The 27353-nt window shown below is 40.2% G+C and overlaps 1 protein-coding gene across 1 annotated transcript; it reads right to left on the bottom strand.

Moving 5' to 3' along the window:
• Positions 1-16002: 16002 nt before the first annotated feature.
• RWDD3 (RWD domain containing 3) lies at positions 16003-26246 on the bottom strand. Its single transcript, XM_006727865.3, has 4 exons — positions 26132-26246; positions 18483-18970; positions 16585-16700; positions 16003-16486 (listed from the first exon to the last, which is right to left on the bottom strand). Exons 1-4 carry the CDS (start codon positions 26214-26216, stop codon positions 16372-16374), a joined length of 804 nt encoding a protein of 267 aa, XP_006727928.1. The 5' UTR covers positions 26217-26246; the 3' UTR covers positions 16003-16371.
• Positions 26247-27353: the final 1107 nt, after the last annotated feature.

The following is a 27353-nucleotide window of genomic DNA, read 5'->3' as shown; positions in this document are numbered from 1 at the left end:
ACGTTTTTTTTTAACTATTAAAAAGAAAGAAAATCCAATAGAAAGAGAAATTTTGGACCTAATAATATAAATTTAAATTATGTGACTCCAAATCCAATTTTACAAAGCAGTCCTCTCCAATTTACATGCCCTCAGTCACCAGGATTGTAAAAAGAAAAAAGAATTATTAAATTACACAATTTTTTTTAAAAATGTACCAACAAATGGATGATTTTCCAGAATTCTGACTTTTCAGAATGCTATCAGAATACTATAATCCTTGGAAGTGATTTACTGGGTTATTTTCTTTAATAAATTTCTTTCCAGTATGGACAGTACAGAACAACCGATTTTTATTCTGAGTACTTATGTATTTCTAAATAATTTATGCTCTTTAGAATATTTGACATATGTTGTAAATCAAACTATAACCACCACAACACTGTCATGTTTTAGAAAATGTAGCAATTTCTCTTAACGAAGAAATAATGTTCAATGAAAGAGATATGAGGTCTTAAAATACGGTGCAGTCTCTAATGTGTCTTACTCATTTGAGCAATGGCACATCAGTCTACAGGACTCAACCTCCAGCTGTCACACCAGGCTCACTGCCTGATTAGAAATAATCCTCCCCTAATAGGCAGTATTCATGAGGCCAATGTTGATTAAGAATCTGCTATGTGCCAGGGAGTGTGCTGGGCTCCCCATCATTACCTTTATCCCATTTGGGTTTCATATTTTTATTTTGCATTTATATTTACACACATTTATATTTACCAACTGTAACCTGCTACTGCCAGTTTTGAGATTATCCCATTTAGCAGTGCATTAAACCCTTAGTCAGAATGTTCAAGATGTAAATTCATGCCATGCATTTTAGATAAAAAGTTATTCTTTCCAAAAGTCTCCTAGGGTTAGTGAAGAAAGAAGGATAAACAATTTATTAATGTCTTTTTCAAGTTCTTAACACATAATCAATACTCAGCAAATGAGAATGAATGGTTAGATGACAATATTAAACCATAAACCACTTTACTCAAAATTTAAAAAAGAAATGTGTAGAATGGAAGTTTAAAAGTTATATTTTAAAATGGAAGAAACACAGATTATATATTTAAAACTTTACTTTGAATGTGAAAATGCTTCCACTTATTAAAATGCCTTGTCAATAGGAGATTCTGCTTCTGTCTCATTAAATAAGTATGCACAGGTTAAAAATGACATTTATCATACACTTAAAGAAAAAAAATCATGTTTCAAAGAGACTTGATTATTTAAAACTTGTTCAACCAGTACCACAACATAATGGCTGAGTTTAAAATTGTCTTCACACTTTTACCCAGGAAAAAATAGCAGCCTCTTTGCTAACTCTGTAAACCCAAAGGTTGAAATCAACGTTGTTAATGACAGGGGAAAAAAACTCTTTGATTATTTTTTGTATTTTTAAATGGAATGTAACAAAGCTTTTCATTTATAAAGCACTTTACAGTTTACTGAGTGTTTTCATACAAGTCACCTTCTTTTAAGGGACTTAGGATGCTTCCGTGAAAAATTACTACCCACAGATCACTACCCATGACAGTTCTATTGGATTTCTAGCTAGTTAAACCACATCTATAATATAGAATTCAATTCCAGGTGCCACGTTTTAAGAGGGACTTTGACCAATGAGGATGTAATGAAAGGCAAATGTCCAGGTGAATAGGAGAAGCTATAATTTTTGATAAATTATTCAAGCAACTTGGGAAGCAAAGAATAAGAAAAGGTATAATATCTGCTTTCAAATATTTAAAGGGCTGTCATGGAGAAAATCGTATACTAATTCTGTGTTGCTCCAGAGGCCAGAACTAGGATAAAAAGCTGGAAGTTAAAGAAGGCAGATTCTGACTCAGTGCAAGAAGGAACTTCTTATGCACTTGTGCTGTCCAGTAACAGTAACAGCTGCCTCATAAGGGTGACACCAGGCTCCGGAGGTTTTCAAGCAGACGTTGGCTATCTGTCAGAATTACAGCTTTTAAAATTTCCTGCACTGGGTAGGGAGTTGAGCAAAAACTCCACGTTTCTCTCTAAGTCTCAGATTCTACTTTTCTAGAGAAGGTGAAATATGCAAATGCAATGTAAAAGATTTTTATTGTATGCTTATTTCTCTAATAGCAAGATGTTTTTAAGTTTTTTTTTTTTAAATAAATATAAGACTGTGATACTCAGTGCTTATTCCCAACTAAAAAGAGTCATTGAGCTGTTAAAAACACCCAATATGTATGAAGCAAGTTTCAGGCATTGGGTCATGTACATTCTATTCAGACATAAATAATTGCAATCATAAGAAAACAGCTTTCATTTGTGAAGAAACCCTATGATCTTACAATGTATACATGAGTATATATTTAGGGATAATTTTACAACTCAAGAATAAAGAGTCTCTCTCCTCTCTAAAGCACCAGAACAGAATGGAGCAGATATTTCCCTGGAGACTGTAGCTATTGGACAATAATTGTTTGCTTGGCTCCTTGAGGTCTCCTTGTATTATATATAGGACTAAGGAGCTAATATAATTCTCTTCCAAATGAAGATGTATAGGCCTATGTCTTAGTCCTGGTTTTGCTACCAGATGTATGAATGCTCTTAGGTAAGTTACTTACTTCAGTACCCTGCTTTAAAAAAAAAAAAAATGGAATTGGATTAAACTATCTTTTTAACTCTTCCTAGAACTTCCTAGTTCTAAGGTCTATGACTTCTATATACATGATACCCCAGTCAAGCAGTCAAACACTGTCAACCTTCAGGAACAAACTATGAGCCTAAAAAGAATTTGCGAAGCCTGCAACTGGGTGAGTGAGTGGAAATAACAAAAAGAAAAAAGAGTTGAAGTTTAAGAAGACACATTGTGATTGGCTGTCACTCTCATTGGATGATGATGGCTCTAAAACCTAAGCCCTGATACCCTAAAGTCATAAAATTTGGAGGAAGTGGTAAGAAAGGGAGAAAAGAGACAGCAAAGGGGAAAAGGGGAAAAAAAAAAAAAGAAGAGAGGAAAGAAATCAATAAGCAGCCAATCTCTGTGATGGTAGAGATTAAGGGAAGCATCAGAAATGGTGAGTAGGAAAAAGAGACAGAGGGGAAATGGAGCAGAAGGAGCAGAAAGAAAAAGGAGGAACCAACACTTGCAGGAACATGAGGGCAATGGGGTCCATGCAGTAGAAGTGGAAGCTGAGGCTCTTTCACCTCGATAGACCAGGACCCAGCTTTCTTATATTGCAAGAGGCTGGAGTCCGGGCTGTTAGTGACGGCCCCCATGCAACGAGCTTAGATCATGTTCAATCCATTCTGTTCATCAGATGAGTGCAAAACATCGTTAAAATGTTTTCATCTCTAAAATGTTTCCAAAAGAGCCTTGGAACTGACCTTTGGATCATGGGGAACCTTATTCATCCAAGTTAACTGAGATGCTCCCTGGTGCATGGAGTGGGTTCATACACAGATTTACATGGATGATTTATAAATAGATATAAAGACCTTCATACTTGAGGGCCTAGAACAAAGCTCAAGCCATAAAGAAATCAAATACATTCTGCCCTTCTCTCTATTCTCTTTCTACTTGGATTTCTTGGGAATTCACATTTATGTGGGCTGACGATGTAAATCCAGCCGTGGGCTTAAAGAAAACCAAGAAGTGAGCAAAAATTAAATCTGCAGATTTCTCTCCATTTTTTTTCCCTGCGTGTTACTTTCATAGGAATCTGTGTGTTCTGGAAAACTCCAAACAAAAAGCTTAAGTCATTTAGGTCGACTGGAGATATTAGCACCATGTAAATTTCCAATAATTATTAGTAATAATTCTGGGAAACAGAAAGATGATAACAACAAAAACGAAAGCCCACACATTGGGGCGCCTGAGTGGCTCAGTTGGTTAAGCATCTGCCTTTGGCTCGGGTCATGATCCCAGGGTGTTGGGATCGAGTCCCGCATTGGGCTCCTTGCTCAGCCAGGAGTCTGCTTCTCCCTCTGCCTGCAGCTCCCCTTGCTTGTGTGTGCACGCTCGCTCTCTCTCTAACAAATACATAAAATCTTAAAAAAAACAAAAGCACACCAAATCGATGTGTACTTTATTAAAACGTGGGAACATAAACTACAAACGTGCCAAGGTGATATTTCCCTGAAAACAGTAAAAGCATATTTATCTATAGGATATGATGTGGGATGGTATTTCGCACACACATTCCCCCTCACACGTTCTTGTATCCCTTACCCAGCCCAAACAGCTTGGGCCTCCCACCTCCTCTAACGACAGGAAATGGCTGTTGAAGCTGAACACAGGTAAACAAAAGAATGAAATTCTTAGGCTACATGTTTTGAAATCTTACTTCGAATTAGGAAAATCTAGGTTTCTAAGAACTCCAGGCAACAAACTGAAGCCATAACTAAGGGATCTGGACTAATTCACAATCAGTCACGTTTTGGCTTCTATTATTTTACTAGGGTTCAATCTTCAGATCCTTCAGGGCTGGATTGGATGGCATATGATAGAAAACTGAAGATGGGGCCGAAAGCCAAAAAGGTATGTTCTTTGACATTAAAAAAGCATTTAGAAGGTAGCTCCTATTTTCAGCTCCATTTTCACCCTCAAGCTCTCCTCGTCATCCAAGATTGCCACTGGCCTTTCAGCCACTGTGTCCACTGTCCAGGCGGCAAAGGGAGGAAGCGCCAAGGCGCGGCTCAGAGTGAGTCAGCACCTTGAAGAGCCTTCCTGGAAGTCACACAGCACTTTCCTTTACTCTGAATTTAGTCTTATGGCCATAACTAGCTTCAAGGGGAGCTGCAAAATATAGTTTTTATTCTAGATAGTAATGTATCCAGGTAAAAATTACTAAGAAATTACTTAGAAAATTACTAAGAAAAATTTATTAAGAAAGGAGGTTAAATGGAAATTAGGTAAACACCTAGTGACCTCTACCACCACTAGCTTTTCTCTTTCCCGGGGACATAATATTCTCTGGGCAGGGGAGGGGGCGGCGAAAGGGATTTTAGAGGAGATGATCTGGGGAGAGAGACAGCAGAGCCTGGAGATAAGCACAACCAACCTGAAAGGACCAAGTGCACAAAAGCAAAGGTGGTATTCAGAGACCTTCCCCTCCCTGAGGGGGCCCCGGGACCCTCCAGTGGGCCCCAAGAAATAGCATAGGAACAGAATCTATGCTCTCCCACGATCCAGGCTCCGTATGAGTGAGCACTGTATCTCACCAGTGCGGAAGAACTGTGTTAGTCAGTCTGCCCACTGGTTTCTGACTAGGTCTCCCAATGGCTGCTGTTAGTGTAATAGAAAGAGCGTGCTCCTCTAGGCCCTGAGGCTTGCCATGATCTGGGTGGGCAGTGTCCCTTACAGGGGCTCTGGACATTCAGAATTCCCCTGAAACAGAAATTATGACACTAAACATCAAGATGGGTCCTGTGATCATAGGTTTGGTTTGGTTTTGAGTTTTTAAATGTATATTCATAGACACACAAATAAGTCTTTTCCAGAATCCAAAGGAGGAGTTGAAATTTCTCTAGCAACACCATCTGTATTCATTTCACATAACTCAATATTTACTGAGCTTCTAATAAGCAAGTTTCTACCCTCAGAAAACTTCCAATCTAGTAGTGGGGACAATAAAAGCACATTTAAAACTGTAACATGAAGTACAGAATATACTAGGAAAAAAGCAAGGAAGGGGTGCCTGGGTGGCTCAGTCGTTAAGCACCTGGCTTCGGCTCAGGTCGTGATCCCAGGGTCCTGGGATCGAGCCCCACATCGGGCTCCTTACTCAGTCAGGAGTCTGCTTCTCTCTGTCTCTCTGTCTCTCTCTCTCTCTGTCAAATAAATAAATAAAATCTTAAAAAAAAAGAAAAGCAAGGAAGAAAAAGCAGAAGAAGGAAAAGGAAGAACTAACCTCAACTGAGTCCTACTGTGGGTCTAACACCGTGCTAGGTGCATTTGTAACATTATTTAATCCACTGATAAGTCTAAGAGGTAAGGAAGTGGGATCATTCTCATTTCCATATGGGAAAATTAAAGCTTGCTACAAGAATTTAGACCAAACAACAATTACTGATCAAACAGTTTATAGAGGGAAACATTCTGAAAACAGAAAAAAGGTCAATAGATAGTTGGCAGAAGAATGGACAAGAGGAAAGGACATTTCAGGAAGAGGGATGAGCCTGAATATACACAGAAGAAAAAATAAGAAGTATTAACCAGTTTAGGTAGGTCAAAAGGATATGTAGAAGATAAGTGGAAGATAAAACCAGAAAACAATGCTTTGTGGTCAAATTGAGAAGATATTTGAAAATAGCAGAGTGAAGAGTTTACAACTCACCCAGTAGGAAATGGGAATGATAGGGTTACCTGAGGAAGATTTACGTAGTCCAGATCTACGAAGTCTTTTCCACAATTCCAAAAGCAAAAGTTCTAAAAATCAAAAATGCAGGACGTTGTTTTAGTTCTTTTTTGATACTCTGCCTGGAGGCAAAAGCCAATCTTATCTGAACTCATTTGGCATTAAAGTTTAACATGAACAATACAAGACCATTTATACTTTTTATTTATCCTGCTTAAAGTGAATATTCATACACTTCACTGCAGAAAAACAAGATTTGACTACAGGACATTACCCCAGTCCCCATTAGGGAGACTTTGTAACATAAAGTATCTTCTCCACATTACCTTTCTAAAACTCCAACAATGGAATAGAAAAATCTGCATTCTGAAACACATCTGACCCCAAGTTTTATATGAGGGATTATTAATGTATCGGATGGGTCAGGGGGAGAACAGAGATGAGCATACTAGATTGGAGACTTCCAATAGTCCTGGCCAGAAAAAGCTTTTTGTGGAATTTATTACTGTGGCCAGTTCTGACTCAAGCGGAGCCATTCAGGCCAAAGAAAACTACAGTTTGTCAAGTTAACTTGTTTTGTAAACGGTATCTTTCTTACCAATGCTACTACAGATTCATATCGGTCTTTAATGTTTTGTAGCCTTGGTACATGGTAAGAAGAGACCACAGTGAGTTAAGCAGCTATGAACTGAAAGCCACATTCCTCTCCTCCAAAAGCAAAGCTACAGATGGCTTCTTGAGAGGTGTGTTGGCTGATTGTATGTGTCAACTTGGCTGCACCACATTGCCTGCATATTTGGCCAGACATCATTCTGGATAGTCCTGTGAGGGTGTTTCAGGGTGAGATTTGCATTAAAATCGGGGGACTTTAAGAAAGCAGATTGCCCTCCATACTGTGGGTGGACCTCATCCAATCATTGAAAATGGGAATAGAACAAAAGGCTGACCTCCCCCAAGCAAGAGGGAATCCTGCCAGGAGACTGCCAACAGACTTCAGCTGCATCACTGGCTCTTCCCTGGGGCTCCACGCTGACGGCCAGCTCATTCCGCAAATTTGGGGTTTGCCAGCCTCCATGAGCCAATTCCTTAAAATAAGTCAATATATATACCCCATTGGCTCTGTTTCTCTGGAGAACCCTGACTAATCCAAGAGGGACGGAAGGAGTAAAGCAACATCACTTCAGGTGATCTGAAGAAATTGAAATCTATGATCCAGGTTGTTTGGAAAAAAGCAATCTAGTCCCAAACCAAATGGTGGAAAGCAAACTGACTTAGGCATTAGATTGGCTGAAATGACAAAGTGATCAAAAATGAAGATTCCATTCCCCAACTTTTCTCATTTCTTGATCATTTTTGTACATCACAGGCAGTTTTACCATCTGTAGACATTTTTGTCTGTCATAATATGGGGGAATTGCTCCTATTTTTAATCTGTTTATTTCAAATTCATTTTTATGTCCTACGCATTCTATAGCAGTGACACTGGAAATGCAGTTTTTCGTTTATCAAATTCAGACATCCGTGCATCAACTGACAAATTAAGCTATCGTACCACAATTCCAAAATTGTTAACATTTTCATCCTCTATAGCTCTGTGTGTACAAGTATTTGAATGTTGCATTTTCCCTTTTGTATAAAAAGAAGTGGAAAATAGCAAATTAAGGGGTCAAAAATAATTCTCACAAGCAGAAGGCTCATAAAGTTAGCGTACCTGAAGTAAGACGGAGATCATTTGGCATGCGAAGGTAGGTGTACAGCTTCTGTTGCAGCAGCCATCTTCACTCAGCTGAACCCATTTCAAACAGGCCATGTGCCTTCAGGCCTCGGGTCTTCTGCACTTCAGAGTTCCTACTGCCTGGAACTCTCTGCTGCCTACTTTTCCCCGGCTTGGTCCCTTTCATTCAGGTATTGGTTCAAATCTTAGAGAAGATTGCCCTCACAGCTCTACTTAAAATAGCCTATCCTTCTGCACCTGCCTTCCAAATTTTCTATGTGGCTGAGCCAAGCTTTAAGATTGGAGAAATTGCTATTACTTACAAAGATTTAAGAATTACCTTCAATATTTTTCTTATTTACTAAAAATATTGTAAAAACTCTGGCATTTTTAAAAGCCAAGCCCGCCTTTATAGAAGAAAAAATATAGAAATATACAATAAAGTAAGAGGAGAGCTTAATGAATGACTCCAAGGAAATGTCTGAGAAATGAGCACCTGGTCAGGAAGTAGAACATAGCCATCTCCCCCTGCAAAAAAAAACTCCAATATATGCAACCTCAACCACAATTCCATTCTTCCCCCCTACAGGTAACTGCCACGCTGACTTGATGCAAGATCAAGCTCAAGCAAGTCCTGAAGGCTCAGGCAAGCTACATGATCAAGTGGCTCAGATGCCTATAGCAACTCTGCTTGTCTTTTAGTTTTAGCGGGTGAGTATGCATCTGTAATTGAGTGTCATTTGTCTGCTTTTGAACTTTTAGAATTATATGGTTCATGTTCTTTTGTGTTTACTTCATTTGTGCAATCTTGCTTTTATAAAAGGAATCCACGTTGTTCTATGTGGTTATACTTCACTCACTAAGTTTGCTCTATCGTATTCCATTGCCATGAGTATACCACAATTTACTTATCCATTCTGTGTTGATGGATGTTTGGGTTGCTTCATTTGGGCTCATAAAAATAATATTGTTATGGACATTCTTGTAGGGGTAACCTCACACATTTATGCACATGTTTCTGTGAGGTATATACCTAGAAGCAGAAATGCTGGGTTATAGGATATGGAATTGTCAGTTTTTCTAGATTGTATCAAACTGTTTGTTCAAAGTACTTGGGTCAATATATACTCCTGCCAAGGGTATGTCAGTGTTGGTCTTGCTTCACCTCTTTGTCCACTCTTGTTATTATCCGACTTTTAAATTTTAGCTCGCCTAGTGGGTAGCTAGTGGTATCATTGTGGTTTTAATTTGCATTCCCCCTGATTACTAATGACATTGAGCAACCTTGCATACTGTTTTGGCCATTTGCATGTTTTCAGTTGTGAGGTATCTATTCAAGATTCTTTTGTCCATTTTTCTATCGGGTTGTGTATTTGTTAATATTCTGGAAATGAGACCTGTATCAACTAAATGTTAAATGCCTTTTCCCATACTGTGGCTTACCCTTCCATGTTCTTTAATGATATCTTTTGATGAACAGAAGTGTTTTATTTTAATGGAGTCCAATTTACCAATCTTTCCCATCAAGATGTTACTTTTGTGTCCTGTTTAACACTAGGATCTGAAGGTCAAGAAAATATGCTTCTGTATTTTCTTCTAAAATATTTTTGCCTTTCACATTTTGGTCTCTAATCCATCTGGAATTAATCTTGGTTATGATGTTAGGTAGGAGCAAAATTTTTTTTCTCCATCGTTCCAGGACCATGTTCTGTCCTTTCCAAGTGCGATTCCTATAACATCCCCACTTAACTCACCAGTTGGGCTTGGCAGAAGCAGATGCGTCTCAGAGAATGGCTGTAGAATATCAAATTTAGGTAGGTAATTGACTCCAATCATAATTGCTATTCCAGATGTAGTCTTATCCTGCCGCAAATCAACATAGCCCTGAGTACTTGGTATCCAGCTCTGGATCTGGCAAATGCTTTTTCTCGATATCAATTTGTAAAGCCCACTAGAAGCGGTCTGTTTTTACCTAGCAAGCACAACCTGACACTTTGACTTCATGACTGTATTTTACTTTGGGACTATGTCAGCTCTCTGGCTCTGGGTCATAATTCAGTATTCAAGGACTTCATTCATTTTAACATCCCTCTGAACATCAGGCCAATTAGACCTGGTGAACAGAAGGTAGCAAGTACTCTAAATACCTTATCCAAAAGAGAGAGATAAAAACCCATAAAAATTCAGAAGCCCATCAGCATGATGAAGTTTTTAGGGCTCCAGTGTTTCCAGGTATATCCCAGGATATCCCATGTTGCTTCCCTTTATACAGCTGCCACTAAAGTACAATGCTTTCTAGGCATCTTTGGATCCTGGAGGCAATATATTTTGTATTTGAATGTGATTTTCTGCCCCATTTGATGATTAACCCATGGAGTTGCCTGTTCTGAGTGGGGCCCAGAGCAAGAAAAGGCTACAGATCCCAACTGCTGTACGAGCTGCCTTGCTGTGTGGACCTTGCAACCCAGAAGACCCAGTGAAGGTCAACGTAGTTATGGCCTGTGGTGATGCTATGTAGAGCCCCTCACAAGCACAATTGAACTTGGGGTTTTAAATCAAAGCCATGCTCTCTTTTACGTATAATTACCAGTCTCTTGAAAAAGAGCTCCTAGCTTGTTCCTAGATCTTGGATGAGATTGAACACTTGACTGTGGAATACCAACTGACCATGTGACCCGAGCTACCTATATCATGAAATGGGTATTATTTCATCCATGAAATCTTGAGTATGTACAATGAAGTGATGTGTACAAGATCAAGCTCAAGCAGGTCCTGAAGGCTCAGGCAAGCTACATGATCAAGTGGCTCAGATGCCTATAGCAACTATTGCACAGCTTCTTCTTGGTGTCATGGGGAGTACCCATAACTTGTTAACTGAGGAAGAAAGAACTCAGGCGTGGGATATGGATGGTTCTTCACAATATGCTTCAGCAATTACCATTCCAGTCTACAGTGTCTCTGAAAGGTGAAAGTGAAATCTTCTCAGTGGGCAGAACTTGGAGTAGTACTTCTGTCTACTTTGTCTAGGTAAAGAAATGTCCATGGTGTAGATCTACAGTATTTCATGGGCAGTGACTAATGGATTGGCCAGGGAATCAGTCACTTTGAAAGAATGAGATCAGAAGACTAATGACAAGGAGATCTGGGGCAGAGATATGTGAATGGACCCCTCGGGATGAGCACAAATATGAGGATATTTGTGTCCCATGTGATGTTTATCAAAGGGCAACCACTGTGGAGAAAGCCTTCATTGATCAAATGGACAGGTTGACTCATTCTGTAGACATCAGTCACTCTCTTTCCCTAGCATCCCAGTGCTTGCTCAGTGGGCTTTTCTACAAAGCAAATATGGCAGCAGGGATGGAAGTTATACATGGGCTCAGCAACATAAAATTTCTCTCACCAATATTGACCTTGCTGTTATCACTGCCAAGAGCCTAACCTGCTATGAACAGAGATCAATGCTGAGCCACCAGTAGGGCCTCACTTCCTGGGAGATACCAGCTGCCTAGTGGCTAATCACATTGGATCTCTTCTCTAGTGGAAGGGCCAGCAATTTGTCTTCATAAAATACTTATTTTGGATATGAATTCCTATACTACTACCAATACAACCAATATTATAGACATTGTGAGAGCACAATATAACTTTTTTTTTTTTGAAGATTTTATTTATTTATTTGACACAGAGAGAGAGACAGCTAGAGAGGGAACACAAGCAGGGGGAGTGGGAGAGGGAGAAGCAGCCTCCCGGCTGAGCAGGGAGCCCGATGCGGGGCTCGATCCCAGGACCCTGGGATCATGACCTGAACCACAGACAGATGCTTAACGACTGAGCCACCCAGGTGCCCCCACAATATAACTTCTAAATGAAATATTTATTTCACAATAAAAGAAATGTAGCAATGGGCTCATGACTATGAAATTCATAGGTCTTTCCATGTACCAAATCACCCAGAAGTTGACTAGCTTTATAAAGTAATATAATGACCTACAAAAGACTGTTATTTGGCCAGCTGGGAGACAAAACTCTGAAAGGTTGAGGTGCTATCATACAAGATAAAAAAAATACTTTGAATCAGTGATCAGTATAAGATGTATTTGTCCCACTGCCAGAATACAAGGGTCCAGAAATCAAGGAATAACAATAGGATGGATTTCTGCCCATATTATATTTAATAATCCACTCACAGAATTTTTTATTCCCATCTCTGTAAACTTGGGCTATGCTGGTTTGGCAGTTAGTTCCCATGGAAAGAATGTTTCTACCAGGGGACACAAAATGGTTCAAATGAATTAGAAGTTGAGATTGACACTTGAATATATTAGGCTCCTTATGATACTAAACCAACAAGCAAAGAAAGAGGTTCCCATGATGGCTGGGGTGATTGATCCTGATTATCACAGCAAAATTGGGTTACTGATACACAATGAGGTCAACAAGAACTATGTCAGGAGCCCAGGGACTTCTCTCTTGGGTTGCCTCTTAATATTTCTTGTTCAATAGTCACAGTTAATAAGCAACTCAACTACTGAGGAGTTAGATCCTTCCAAAATGAAGTTTTGGCCACCATACTAGGTAGAGAGCCTTGACCAGTGAAAGTACTGACCAAAAGCAAAGAATGCAGTAGAGGAAGAAGTTATAAATATCAGCTGTAGTTTCCTGACCAGTTGTAGAAATAAGTACCAAAGTACTCATGAAAATTTGTTTCATTGCTTGTTCTGTATATCTTTGTATATATTAACTATTTTTCCTTCCCTCTTCCCTCAAGTTCTTCCCTTTCCTTCCCTCAAGTTATATAAGAGATGGTGGTGGTGGTGAACTTTACAGTTTCATCTTTGGGTTTACAGAATATCCAGGGGGAATTGTGGAATTGTAATTGAACTAGAATTAACACCAGTGAGTATAATAGTAACTGATGGGACTTTAGTTCTCCCCCTTTGGGGGAAAAGGTGAAAATCTCTTCATTTGTACAAAAAATAGTTAAATCTGCATGGATGGAAGCATAATAATTGTCTAGAAATTTAAATATGGGTAGGGAGTATGTGGGAATGCTTAATAGCTAAAAGGGAAGATTGTGCTGGTTACTTGCTATAGGTACTCGGGTCTCTCACCTCTCACTTCACACACACACACACACACACACACACACACACACACACACTCCCTCTCTCTCTCTCTCTCTCTCTCTCTCATCCTCCTATATTCTGTGGTTCTTCTGGGTTGGGATATTCAAACTACATCTCCCAGACTTCTTTGCCAGGTGGATTCCTGTTGGGTTTGGTCAATAGGAGGAACTGCTGGAAGATCTGAAAGCAGCACAGGTACCAGCACCATGATAGTTGTTGGCATTTGCTGTAGTGGTACCAAGTGGCAATTCCAACAGACAAAAGATAGTACCTATCAGCAGCTTTAGCTCTGGTCCAGGCAGCACCATGTGAGCAGATCTGGGACCAATTACAACAGCAGGTACACACTCTTGGCAATTTCTGAACTCTGACGGCATCACCCTCCCCTCTTTTTCTTTTCTGTCATCCAGTCCCGTTCCTTTTCCTTTTTGCTCTTCCAGCTTTCTAACCAATTCCTGTTTTAAATTCAGTTTGAAATACCTAAGCTGGTTTCTAATTTTCTAATTGGGCTTTAACTCATTAACCAGTCCTTTAATTTTCATATTTTTCAGTTCTAGAATTTGTTTGTTTTGTTTTTTTGTTTTGTTGTTTTTCAAATACAAATATACCATATCACCTTTTACAGTTTCTAATACCAGTTCCAAGTTTGGCTTTTGTCTACTAGAACATACTAAGCATAACTGTTCCATGATCTATGTCTAATAATTTCAGCATGTAGAGTCCCTGTGGGTCTATTACTATTGTCTGTTATTTCTGTTGTTTCTCCCTGATAGTATCCCTCTTCATGAGTCCAATTATCTCTGATTATTTGCGGGATATTGAATTTTAAAATTACTCATAGATAAAATTTGACACCTAGGATAATGTTATCTTCCTCCAAAGATTTGGAGGATATGGGGGCATTAGAATCATGGACTACTTTAATCCAAATTCAAAGTTTAAGACTTTCTGGACCTAACAGAATCCTCAAAGTTTAGCTATAGTACTAGGACAATTAGTTTATTTACACTTCAGTCTTACTCTTACAGTGTAGTCCTTCAGGGGTCCCAGCCCTTGGCCTCACCTCTTCTTTCTTCCAGAAGTCCTAATTATCTTTTCATAAGTACCTCAGGCTGAAAAGAAAGCATCAGAGTTTGAGGCAAAAATATCAATGGAAACAATTCTCTTCTTCTAAAGTTAATAAAATACCAAAAAAGACTCTTAAAGACTTTTTGCATATAATTTTAAATTTTCTTTTATTCAGAGATGGTCAAGTTAAATTTATATAAGTCTCTAACACTGTCAAGGTCAGTTTTGCATTCTGATGTGTATATTTGTGAAAGACTCAGATGTAAACATCCATGAAAGTAATCATAACCAATACTTTTTAAACATAATTTTAGCAAATAGAAATTTAATTAATTTGGAGAAAGTCACTACCAACATTCAGTTTTGCCTGATTCAAGTTCTTCTCTAGGGGTAGAGGGTCAAATCTGAAGACAAAAGTTTGGAGGAGAACCACAAAGCATGGTATGGAAAACACCTGAGCAGAGAAGATTCAAGGTAAAATAAAGGACTAGCAGTTCTGTTGTGATAAAATTCAGACCAGCCCCCTACTACTTCTACTGTGACAGCCTCGATGGCAATAACTTTTAATCTCCTTGCTTAGTAAATCAAATGAAGCAGTAATAATGACCAGCCCCAAATTTTCAAGCCTATTTTCAGTTTAGCATACCAGTAGCCTAGCTTCTCCTTGCCATATGCTGTTCCCATAGAACAACCTAACTACATTTACCAGTTCTCCAAGAAAAAATCATAAACACCCGGGAATGAGGTAAAAGGAACCAAAAATCTTCTCATTAGAACCCCATAAGATGATCAATAGGTAGGTATAATTTAATTATAAGGGTGCCTGAAAGTGAGACAATCAGATTGAACCACCATGGTCCCAGAGAAGCACTGTCAAGAAACACTACCCACATGCTGCAACGTTTCCTCACTTATGTCTCCCATCAGCTATGATTTTATAATGATACCACTGTACTACACAGATTGCAAGGAGAGGGATTTGCGTGGCCCTTCCTCCATCACTTGGCCCCTTATTTTGGAAGCACAGTTGGCTTTATGAACACAAATATCCTTTCTCAAACATAAATGCCTCCTTACACTTTTGTTACAGATTGTAATACAAGCTTTCATTTTATGGCTTCTTCTCTCCTTGGGTCATAATAAATATATTTTAAGATTATCACACTTTAACAGATTTCCTAAGAAATAAAAAATAGTATCTCTATATCATTTCCTCCATCCAACAAGTCAAGTTCATTTTATGTGAAACATTTCTCCCCTTGTAAAACCAGAAGGTAAGTTTTCCCAAAAATTATTTTAAGGCACACCTGGGTGGCTCAGTTGGTTAAGCATCTGACTCTTGATTTTGGCTCAGGTCATGATCTTAGGGTCGTGACATCAAGCCCCATGTTGGGCTCTTACACTGAGCATGGAGCCTGCTTAAGATTCTCTCTCTCCCTCTCCATCTGCCCCCACAAAAAATAATAAGAATTTTAATTTAAATTGACTCTCTAATCCTACAACTAACAAGTACCATGCTATCTAGGACCCCAAAGAAAGTGATCAAAAATCACATTCTATAGAACTTCTTTGGTTTGTATTTAAACTAACAGTTTATGCACTTTCACAAAGAAATCAGTGTTATATTTTTCTTAACATTCAACTTAAAACATCAGACATAATAAGCTGAATGGGGGAAAATCGTGATCAAATGCTAAAAATGTAAACATGAAAAAAGTAAACATGAAAACAAATCTTTAAAAAAAAAAATTCATTTAATTACAAGAAAATTGGCCAGAAAATTGCACAGTTCCAAACAAATCCTCTATATAATCACAAGGGCTCATTTACCATCGTCATTTTATATTTATCTTTCAATAACATTCCATCTATTGAACCTAGCCTTTACTGGCAAAAATTAGAATACATGGGTGTTTTTACTGTTTAATAGTCCATAAACAAAATGGGCTTTTTTTTCCTGAAGTTAGAATGGTGTCTATCATTTTGCTTCAGAGAAACTTTGTTTTCTTATGAGGATTTCAATTAGCCATTCCCCAAACCCACTGTAAAACACAAAACAAAACAAAACACCACTGCTGTCTTACTAAGATTCCTATCTTTCATTTCATTTTACCAGCCCGAGCACAAATTCAGAGAAAAGCTTCTTAAGTCCTGCAGTTTCAAATTCCTTTTGTAACTCATCCAACGATGAATACTCTTTGACTTCAAATGCCAGAAACCTGCATTATACAAGAGAAACTCATGAATATGCCTAGATTTGTCAGAGTATAATTATCGATTCAGTTACTTTTCCATCTGCAATAGTAGTAAATTATACCTTTTGTGTTCTGTCTGTACTTTTGTTTCAAACAGTACACTAATCATTTTCTCTTTGCATTTCTTTCCACTTGAGTCCACATCTACTTTGGAGGTTTTCTGAAGAATCAGGTACTCCTAAATGATAAATCAGTACATTAAATACATATCTTACTCTGAATCTCCAAGTCCTAGTTTTAAAGGAGCCAAGAACCTGCAGGCTTATTTTCCTGCCTAGAGTACTCTCTTTCTGAATCCAGCAGTAAGAGGGCTACAGTGTCTTCCTATACCAGGCAGCAGAATGTGTTGGTAGAAGGTTTAAATCTGGACTTCGAGGCCAACTAGATCTGATTCCAGGCTAAGCCGTCTGTGCCTCAGGAACCTACTCCACAAAATGGTACTCAGAACGGCACCTACCTTACGGGAAGCTGTGATGATTAAATGAGTTAATACATGCAAAGTGCTCAGAGGTCAGCCTGGCAACACATTGCCATGGCACAATTAATAGTACCAGCTAGTGGCAGTATTATGACTACTTTTGTGTCTGAAAGAACTTAACAGGCACACAGCACTGACCATTCCAAATTGGATGGCATCTATAAATATGTACCTGAAATTCTCAATCCTGATATATAATCTTAAAAAATTTAACAGAGATATTTACATTAAATGGCACTTTAGGGAAAGCTCATAAAAAGGAAAAAACTCTTTAAATAAAAAGTACTAATTTTGCACATTAGCAAAGTTCTAGTCATACGAATAAGTACTTGTTAATTAATTGATGGATCCAACCTGAGTAACAACATTTGCAAAACAGCTGCACTTAGCCTAACATTCCTGAGCTGGCTTAAAGAAAAATCTGAGCCTTTTAGGGAAATATGAACAAGGAAATTAATTTGTATTCATTTTGTCAGTCAGGAGTTTACCCAAAATGTCAAATTTTATAGATATACTATAGATCACCTTGCAATATCTGGTTCTTTGGTCAGACCTCAAACCAAGATTTAAATTAAACTTTAATTATTTGTGGTATCTATATGCTACAACGCCAGCATGAATCTGGTGAACCAAATGCCAAATAAGTATTGTGATAAGCGCTCATCCTGAAAAAGCTAGGTAGTTATTCTACAAATCTTTCAGATTATAGGTTGTGCAAGCTAAGTCTGTTTTGAATAAATTCAATTGTAAGTATTCTTGACCCAACCCATTTGAAAGCATAAACCTATTAAGTGATTTGTAGCGCTTTCAAGATTTAAAATATTAATAAGCAGCTTTCCTCGTCTGGTCCCACATAAAACAGGTTAGATGAGTTGAGCATGCGAACTTGGAGAACCTGAAGAAGATGATGATTTTGAAAGCAGCTGCTGAGACAAGTCAGGTGGAAAGCAACAGTTAGGTAGGAGGTGACAAGCTGACAGCCTAAGGAAGCTACTACTTCCACTAACACTAAATCCTGGTTACGAGGGACCAGCTCCGCTTTCCAGGTGTTACAGAAGCCAAATTAAAGTGTCAGGATGTGTTTTTAACCGCCAAAAAGTTAAAACTTTTACACACTACCCACAAACAGACACCTTGCTGTGCCTGAGGGATGAGATACAAATATGCACAAACTTTTAGTGCACATTTACAAAGTTGAGGCGCAAAGCTAATTAGAGAAACAAACATTCACACACCACAGAGATTTTTTTTTAATGACCTATCCCTTTCATTATGTGGAATAATTTTTAAGATATAATTTACTTATTCTTCAAGCTTTGCAAGTTTGTAGTTGTAATTAGGAAATAGAGATATTCTTTAAAAAATGGAGATCCATTAACATCTTAATGATTAATCTGTCCCACTGTCACAAAACACACTTACAGACACACCATTTTAGCAGAAAATAGCCAAATTCATATTCAACATTAAACTTTTTGGCACCTTGATATTGCTTCTGTCTCCTTGTAGTAAAATCAGTATTATTTTACCCAGGAACATCAGTCTTCCTGTCAGCTTTAAATCGGAAGCCCACTTCTCAACAGTTTTGACATATTTGGTCTTTGCTCTCATGTGATCTAAATGCACAAGAGTTAGCCACAGCCCATCATCCACAATCGTGCCTGTTGCAAAAGTACACTTTGCACTGCCACTTCCAGTGTCTGGTTGGTTGAGGACGTGCCTGAGATTCTGCTGAATCCAGAGAACCAGCTCGTGAACCATAGGTTCCGACGAAAGGTTCTCTGCTTGCTTAAGTAACTTCTCTTTCACAGTCACGGACTGGGCCCGGGTCAGGTGTTCGGAGTGAACCGAGATACCAGGTAGACACGAAGGGTAATTGAGTGGTAAATGGAACACCAATTCTAAAGGTACATCCGCACCTGTAAGTCCTTCAGCTTTTGTGAGAATTCTGAACACGGTCCCATCTGTCTCTGGAAAGCATCCAAAAATAATGATTAGCTATACATAATTCAATTTGAATGGCACACTAAGAAGTTAAAATTTTCGTTTCCGATGTCAATTTATGTTTCATGAGAGAACTGGAGTTACTTTACAAAGGAGACACATAATCCCAAGAGAGCCCTGATTTACAGATTATCTCCTTCAACCATACACATATACTCATGGAATCCTGTATCCCAGCACCCAGGGCTTCTGTGGCATTTACATTCACCATTGCCCCATTTTTATTCAGGTTTACCAGAACGGCTTCTCATCACACAACTTTTTTCTACCCTCACTTAGTTCTAATTCTGGAAACTCAAAATAAACTCACATGAACATTCAGAGAAAGAGTGTTGCATATCTATAAGATCAGTGATTAATTTAAAAGTTACACAGCGCGTCCAAGGAAGGTCATCGTGTTGCAAAACCAAGTCAAAGCAAACACTGGAATGCTGTGTGGCTGCAGGGCCCGAGAAACTGATGACTGTGCATGAGACAGTAACTGCCTGGCCCCGCTCTTTTCTGACTTCAAATGTATTAGTATCAGTGTAACATGAAGGTAGCAGGATGAACTAAAATGGGACGGACATCAATTCAGCCCTCTCTGGCTCCACGAGGAGGAGGAGGGAAGCACACACAGGCTAGGAGATGAAACACTGCTCCCTTTCAGATTTGCTCGACTTCACCCCTCTGATGTGTTCCACACCGCTTCACCCCACTTCTCAAAAAGTTGATAAAACGTCAGGCTGATTCATTCTGCAGGGGGCAGAAGCACACAGATCAGAAGAGCAGAGTAGAACAGAACTGGGTGCAGACGAATCTCTTTGAAGCTAACTTGCCTCTCTCTACCCCTACTTCTTTCACCACATGCCCTTGTTCCATCCTCCTTCACGAGAGAGGCAGGCAAACCTTCCTCATTTTCATACCTGGATTGCTGCTCAATAGCCTCAACAACTGGAACCTGACTGTGTCCCCCTTGAAAGAACCAAACAGAACATTAATATGGCTGTCTAGCCATCTGATTCCATTTATATAAAAGCTCTTGTTACAGATGTTGATTCACACGGGACCAAACACATATGCTACAAAAAGGTTTTTGTTGTTGTTTTAATAGACTCTTTGGTATCAGATGCAAAGTACTACTATTTTAAGACACCACCCTGAAACACAGATAGCAACCATTATGAAGACCACATTAAAATGATACAACTAAAATGTGTTTACATGAGTAAAATGGGTACTGTATAAAGAAAAATTTTCCAGACCTAACTTAGTACATTCCTCTACAATCCATCATGTTTCTCAAAACCCTTCTTTCTTCCACCCAGTTCCTTATTTTTTTATTTTATTATTAAATAGGGTCCCTATATGTCAGTTAGATCAGTACACTTCACTATGTGAAATGGGCACCATAAATACCTACAGACAACATATGACCAAAAGACTGAATAAACTCTCCAGAAATCCTTTAGGGAGCCCACTTTCTCCTTCATAGGGGAGGCATAACTTCTGAAGAACTTCATATATTCATATTATTCATCATTCAACGAACATCACATCTCTAAAATCTGTCTTATGGTTCCCATGGTACTTTGAACTTATTTCATGGTACTTTCATACCAGAACTATTATGGTTGAACCTAATGAACTATTTTCTTCACCACTGGAATATCTCAAAAGTTTCTTTTTAGACAACAACCAAGAAATAATTTTACAAGTTATAAGAAACTTTTAAATTTTACAGTTAAACAGTCTGAGCACTAGCTTGTAACCATGGGGCTCACAGGTACAGAAGTCCTTGCTACCTGTGATAGGCTAAAAAATGGCCCCAAAATGTGTATGTGCTAATCCCCAGAACATGGCAAAAGTGCCTTTGCAGATGTGATTAGGTTAAGGATCCTGAGATGGGCCCTAAACGTAATCACAAGTGTCCTTATAAGAGCAAGGCAGAGGGAAACTGTACCACAAAAGGCAATGTAATCAGTGAAGTCAGATGCCATGCTATTGGCTTTGAAGATAGAGGACCATGAGCGAAGGGGTGCAAGAATTCAGCTCTAGAAGCTGGAAAAGGCAAAGAAGTGGATTCTGCCCCTAGAGCCTCCAGAGGGACCACATGCTTTCAGCCTGGTGAAGCTGATTTCAGACTTCTGACCTCCAGCACTACAAGAGAAAGAATGTGTGTTATTTTAAGCCACCACATTTTTGGAAATTTGTTATAGTAGCCACAGGAAACTAATATAGTACTTGTGTCCACAAGGCAAGCTTTTCCCTTCAAGCAAGAATCCCTTTCTGATCAAAACTCTGAAACCCACAGTGTTCTCCAATCTCTGCCATATAAGTACCCACCTATTCCTCCCCAGTGCAGGTAACCAACTGACAGAAACAGGCAGTCCAGGGAGAAAGTATGAAAATGCTATTGAGCTGGCCTTTCAAATCCTGACGAATTTGTATTTTTCTCTCTTAGTGATTTTCTGGTCCTAGTCAGCAAATAGAAAACAAGGGAGAGGGACACCTGGGTGGCTCAGTTGGTTGGGCGTTCAGCTCTTGATTTCAACTCAGGTCATGATCTCAGGGGGGTGGGATCAAGCCCTGTGTTGGGCTCCATGCTGGGTGTGGAGCCTGCTTGGGACTCTCTCTCTCCCTCTCTCCACCTCACGTTCTCTCTCTCTCAAAAAAAAAAAAAAAAGCAATGGGAGAAATCTTTACTTTTGCCTTAGAAAACTGTAAAATTATTAGTTATATGTTTAGAAGAAAAGTTGCTTTGATTTTTTCAAGAATTGGGAAGGATTAACATTCTTCCTAATTGGTCTTCTCAGAGACAGCGACTCCCTGCCCATTCCCCCCCACACACAGACACACACATACTGGGGCTGCAAACTAAAATTACACAAAATGATGTTATCTCTATAGGAAAATGAAAAGCCCAACAACAACCCCACTCTGCTGATATTTAATGTGGTAATAAAATTATACATTCTTTTAAAAACTCATTTTCTCCCTAAAACTCCAGAAGTATGTATATTACCCTGCTTTCACATCTGCTTTAGTTTGTACATGCAATTAAACTGGCTCTCTCTCACATCAGAATTTTTCATATAACCACATGTACCGTCAATCTGATTTTTTCATTAAAAAAGAGATACACAAAAAAACAAAGTTGCCTCTATCTGCTTTAAGACTATTAACAGCTTAGAAAGAGTGATTAACAGAAAAATAATCTGCTCTAAATCTCATGCTAATCTTTGCCCCTCCCTGACCTCAAAAAACTCATTATTAAGTTTAACTCACAAATTCATCATTGTCAATAAACATCTATGCCCCAGAAAACTTATGCTTGCCCTAGAAAACTAAAATTTTCCTAAGTTCCAAGACTATTTTAATCCAAAGATCCTACCAAAAGATGTAGGCCTTGCCCCTGGTTGAAATTCACATAAAAATTCCCTAGTTGTTTTTTTTTTTTTTAAGTCACCCTGCCTTATAATAAGTGTATCAATTTCATAAATAAAACACTAACTAAAATAGGTTTCAGACCTTGTTCTTCCCTATAAGTACATGAAAGAAATTATACACCTAAAACATACCAAACAACAAAGTTTCAAACTAGAGAAACTGAACTGAACCCCAAATTCCACAGCAGTGTTATTTTTAAGGATTTCCCCTATTTCATAGTCACACAATAGGAACTTAATGAATGCTGTCCAATAACAGAAGACATTGGAAAATGTAAACAATTTAATAGAATGAGTTCTTCAAGATTTATTTAGAGCCCATTAAGAAGCCATATACAACTGACTTTCCTTTTACTTGCTTTTTTTTTTTTTTTTTCAATTTTTAGATATCTTCAAAGTAAGCCTTTGTTCAGAAAACCAAGAAGCAGCACCCAATCCCCTCTTGTACTTCATTACATGGGGCTTTCTTTCCTCTTCCTCCCAGGCAGCTCACCACAAGGATGCATCCACTCGTGCTTGTTTTTATGCTATGGCTGGATTTTTATATGTGTTTAAAATGTGGTTAGAGAAAAAAAGCAAAAGGAAAACTAAAAATAAGTGAAGCTAAAAGTGGCAATCCCATCCTTTAGAAGTCAAGTTCAAGGCTGAATTGGTTTTACAGAGGTGAGCACAGTACTGACAATCAGCAGGAAACAGCTGAGCAGATTTAGAGGGGTCAGTGGGTGACAGTGATGATTCATTTTGCAAGAGGGCCCAATCCAATCTGAACATGAGTGTTAGCAGAAGACAAAAATTCACGCTGAAGCTACTGTGCAAACATATTATATGATATTGAGTCTTACATACCTCCCATTTTACAACTTTTTGATCCACAAGATAATTTCCAGAAATACGACTCCACATAGAATGAGCACTGACGACAGCAATATAATCTGTGACCCTTAACTATCTCATCAGGAAAATAAGGATTTATAACAATATCAATTTCATCTATCTGATAGGTGTGCACACATATGAATGCCCACACACTCCCCTTCAAAATTACTCAGAACATAAGTTGGGTGAGACACATCTCCTTTCTCTGGGTGCTCATTATTGCTCTTTCACAAGTGTTATCCTTGCTAAGAATTATTTTCCTCATGCAGCAACCCCATCTCTATCTAAGTGTCCATACACTCTGGTGTCTGGTAGTTACTTAACCGGCCTGAGCATCCGTTAACTTCTCTATAAAACAAAGCTAAGAGTACCCCTCACCAAGTAAGATGCATTTGAAGTATGAGGTACATGGAAGGTGACCCCATTAAACCTGGCACCTGGCCTGACTGCACTGTACAGGGAGGGGTAGAATATTTCTGATTTGGTCTACCCACAGCACTCCATAGTAGACAGCAATGTGGGGGTTTACATCATTTGCACCCGTAAGAGAGAGTTATACCTGATGCTTCTTACTATGAGCTTACTATAACCACTATAACGAGGCCATGTGCTTAAGTCCCCTGAAATTCCCAGCACAAATTAGCCCAACCTAACTGATTCCAATTAGTCAAGCTCTTCACTCTTATGGTTGACCCTTGGGTTGGCAGCCTAACCCTTCCTGGGCAACCTCATACCAGAAGTACAATCCCACCCACAATGTCCCACAATGTTCTCCTGATTCCAGGGGCAACAAGAAGCAGCATTATTTGCAGGGAGGCCAGAATGGAACTGATGGTGTTAAGAATGTTCTGGTATCAATCTTGTATCCTCCAACCCAGGCTGACAGTGACCGTGAGAACGACAGGCAGCAGCCCGCTGTATGTTTACTGTGGTCTATTAAAGAAGGCCTTACCTTACCCTTAATTCCCAGTTGTGAACATCAAACATCGCTATTTCAATCACTGAATTGTTCTATTCTCCAATGAACCTTTCAGCAACAAAATGTCCTAAGTTGTTACACTGAATTCTTTTATAATTCAATTACTTATTGATGCCAGAATGCTGAATTAAATTAATTAGGAGGCATGGCTTGAAAGTCATGCTCAATTTAACAGCAGATAAAGGGTTCACAGTGTTCTCGCTATTAAGAAACTGCTCTCTTTCTTTCTATGCTTACTTTTTTAAGTTTTCTCTGACCCATCAGCAGTATCTTATGCACAGCTATGTACTCATGACCCGGCTCACTACCACTCCATCCTTTTTAAGGCGTGATGGGAAATCATATGTTCATTTTTCCAGGATATTTCAACTGAGCCATTATGAAAGAATTTAGAAAAACTGATGATCTCCTAAACAGCCTGCCTCAGGCAGAAGTAATTATCAGTAGAGACATGGAGACAGTGAGTAAGATGATGAAGAATTATGAATGCTATCCAATCAGAAGGGGGGGTGACAAGAAAACACTAAAAATAAATTATTTCATATGGATTGTCAACGACAGCTTCTATATAAGATGCAAGACAGGCTAGGCACTGAAAAGGAAGCAGCTCCATTACCCGAATTGGTTCACAGTGCCAGGTTCAGAACAGTGGTCACATGACCACAGGTGATGCAAGAATACATGAAAAGGCCCAGCTCTGGCTTCCTGTGTGAATAAGCAACCAAATGATACCATGAAACTCATCTTAGTCCTAGATGGTTTTCTCACAACACCCAGAATATTTTTAGACTACTTTCTTAAAGGTCAACCAATTTATGGTCAGAAAGGCAATTTTAATAGTTGCTGAAACATAACAGAAGGCTAAATCCCATGCCAAAAAATTTACATAATGTATTTAAAAGCTAAGTGAAAATTGGAAGTGCAGTTCTGGTTTTTACTTAATAGAAGTCACAGACAGGGACAGAATAAGTTTTGATAACTATTATCAAAAAATAGCCAAAAGAACCTTTCTAGACTAAGTTCCCAGAGGACATGGGCAGTGTCTTTGAAACCCTGTCAGTGTTTACAGGGAATCAGTACACGTGAGTTAGATCAACGCGCCCCCAAGAGCCTCTAGTTGACAGCCACCTTTCAGCGGACTAGAAAAACGCAAAAGAAGAACTATCAACTAGGAAACCTCACTGAGAAAAGGTTCGGAGAGAGCACTGGGCCAATTCAAGGATTCATTCAACAAACATTTACTAACTACCATATGCCTGGCACTGTCCTAGGTGCACGGAGTTTTGTGGTTACGTAACAGACAGGGTCCCCGCCCACCTGCAACTTGGCACACTCAATGCCCAGAGAGTTAAAACTGTGGTTGAGTGCCCTGAAGGAATAATGCACAGAGCTTACAACGGGCAAAATGCAATTTGGGGCAGTTGGGTTTAAACGGGGGGTGTCAGGACAGGCCTCTTTTCAAGGTGAGACCTGAAGTCAACACTGGCGGCCCGGGAAGCCGGGTGGAGTGCGTTCCGGGACCAGGGCTGCGGGCGCGCAGGGCCCGGCGCTTGGCCCGTGGCAGCGGGGCGGGCGCGGGCCGGAGGGGCGCGGAAGGCGGGGGCCGTCCGGCGAGCCGCACCGGCCTGGGCGCTGCGGTCTCCGTCCCCTGCGGAGCGCCGCCACACTGTTCACGATGGAGGGGGTCGCCTCACTCTCCCGCCTGCTCCCACACATCTCCAGTCCCGCTGCGTGTCGTTCCATCCTCAACTAGCCGGGTCCGCGAGGGTGGGCCCCGGGGCAGGGAGCGCAGTGCCGGTGGAGGGAGGAAGGACGCCCGGCCCCTCCCTCGCGGGGGTAGTCACCTGAGCGACTCAGCACTTCCCACTCGCCGGGCCCGCAGAAAATCGCTGCCAGGGCCGAGAGCTCCTCCCGGGCGGGCTCCGCCATGGCCGCCCCGCTGCCGCCGCCGCACCTCCCCTTCCGCCGCCGCCGCCGCCACCGCCACCGCCCCTACCGGCCCGGAGCGGCGCGGCCGGGCGGCCACTGGGGGGCGCCCCGCGTCTCCCTCGCGCGCCGCCCCGGGCGGGGACGGGGGCCTAGGAGTCCGCCCAGAAGCTCCTGCTCGCAGACTCGGGACGCCCGAAATCCCCTAACTTTAGCCCAGGCTTTGAACACCCACCATTCCCGCCCAGACTTGGCCCTGGACTGCCCGGGTGGACAGACTGGGCGAAAGGAACTTGACGGTTAGGAAGACAAAAACAAGCAGGAAAGTGACCAGTGAGGAGGTGAGCCCTGGTCCGGCTCAGAACTGAACTAGGTGTTGGGGACCTTGCAGTTAGCAGGAGATACTCTGTCCCGATGAAGCTGTTAGTGACTCTGGCAGTGTGAGACACCCGGCAAAGGCCCAGGGCAGTAACAAGCCCAGATGCTGAGCTGTGACTGGCGCTGGGACTCTGGACCAGGGCCGGATTCCTGAGACCTCTTTCTCTTAACCCGGCAAAAGCCTAGGACCTGCAGGTCCTGCCATTCTAAGGATGTTACTGGGGTGGCTCTGGACCTTGTGGGGAGCTATGCGCCAGGCTACTGGAAGCAACGTCTTAACCTTCCCCATTTGTCTCCTGTCTTCACAGGGGGCAGCCCAGACTCCTTGGCCTTGGGGGGTACATCAAGTGTATAAACGTAGCAAAGTCTAGCTTTTCAATATTACTCATTTTGTGATATTCGATGCAATACAAAACAGTGCGGCTCTTAAAGCCTAATAATGGAATGATCGTCCTTGAATCCAGCACTTCAGTTGAAGAATTTGAGCAATACCAAATGGGTAACAGAATTATCAATCCATTCTGTTCCAGCTTTGATTTAGTGAACAAGATTACAATGATCCTCTGTGATAGTTCTATCAGTCAGCGTGTTTAGCTTGTCCTTTTGTTTTTCTAAGTAACAATTTAAAATTTTGCAGCCCCAAGAAGTGGCTGGTCTAGCTCACTGAGGTTCCACAATTTTTTCTTTGTATCAGAAATAAGTTTGTAAGATAAATCAGAGAACTTAGATGGCTACACAGTGACTCCTGTCATTGACCTACAG

Source organism: Leptonychotes weddellii, chromosome 4 (genome assembly GCF_054177405.1).
Source record: "Leptonychotes weddellii isolate Sample4059 chromosome 4, ASM5417740v2, whole genome shotgun sequence".
NCBI lineage: Eukaryota > Metazoa > Chordata > Mammalia > Carnivora > Phocidae > Leptonychotes > Leptonychotes weddellii.
Note: the sequence above shows the minus strand (reverse complement) of the source record. Positions and strands in the feature narration are given on the sequence as shown.

Coding starts and splice junctions, on each gene's coding strand:
- RWDD3 (XM_006727865.3), bottom strand. CDS start 26,216: ATGGCGGAGCCCGCCCGGGAGGAGCTCTCGGCCCTGGCAGCGATTTTC. Junction 18,971..26,131: donor GGAAGTGCTGAGTCGCTCAG/GTGACTACCCCC, acceptor GATGCTTTCCAG/AGACAGATGGGACCGTGTTC. Junction 16,487..16,584: donor GTACAGACAGAACACAAAAG/GTATAATTTACT, acceptor TGTATAATGCAG/GTTTCTGGCATTTGAAGTCA.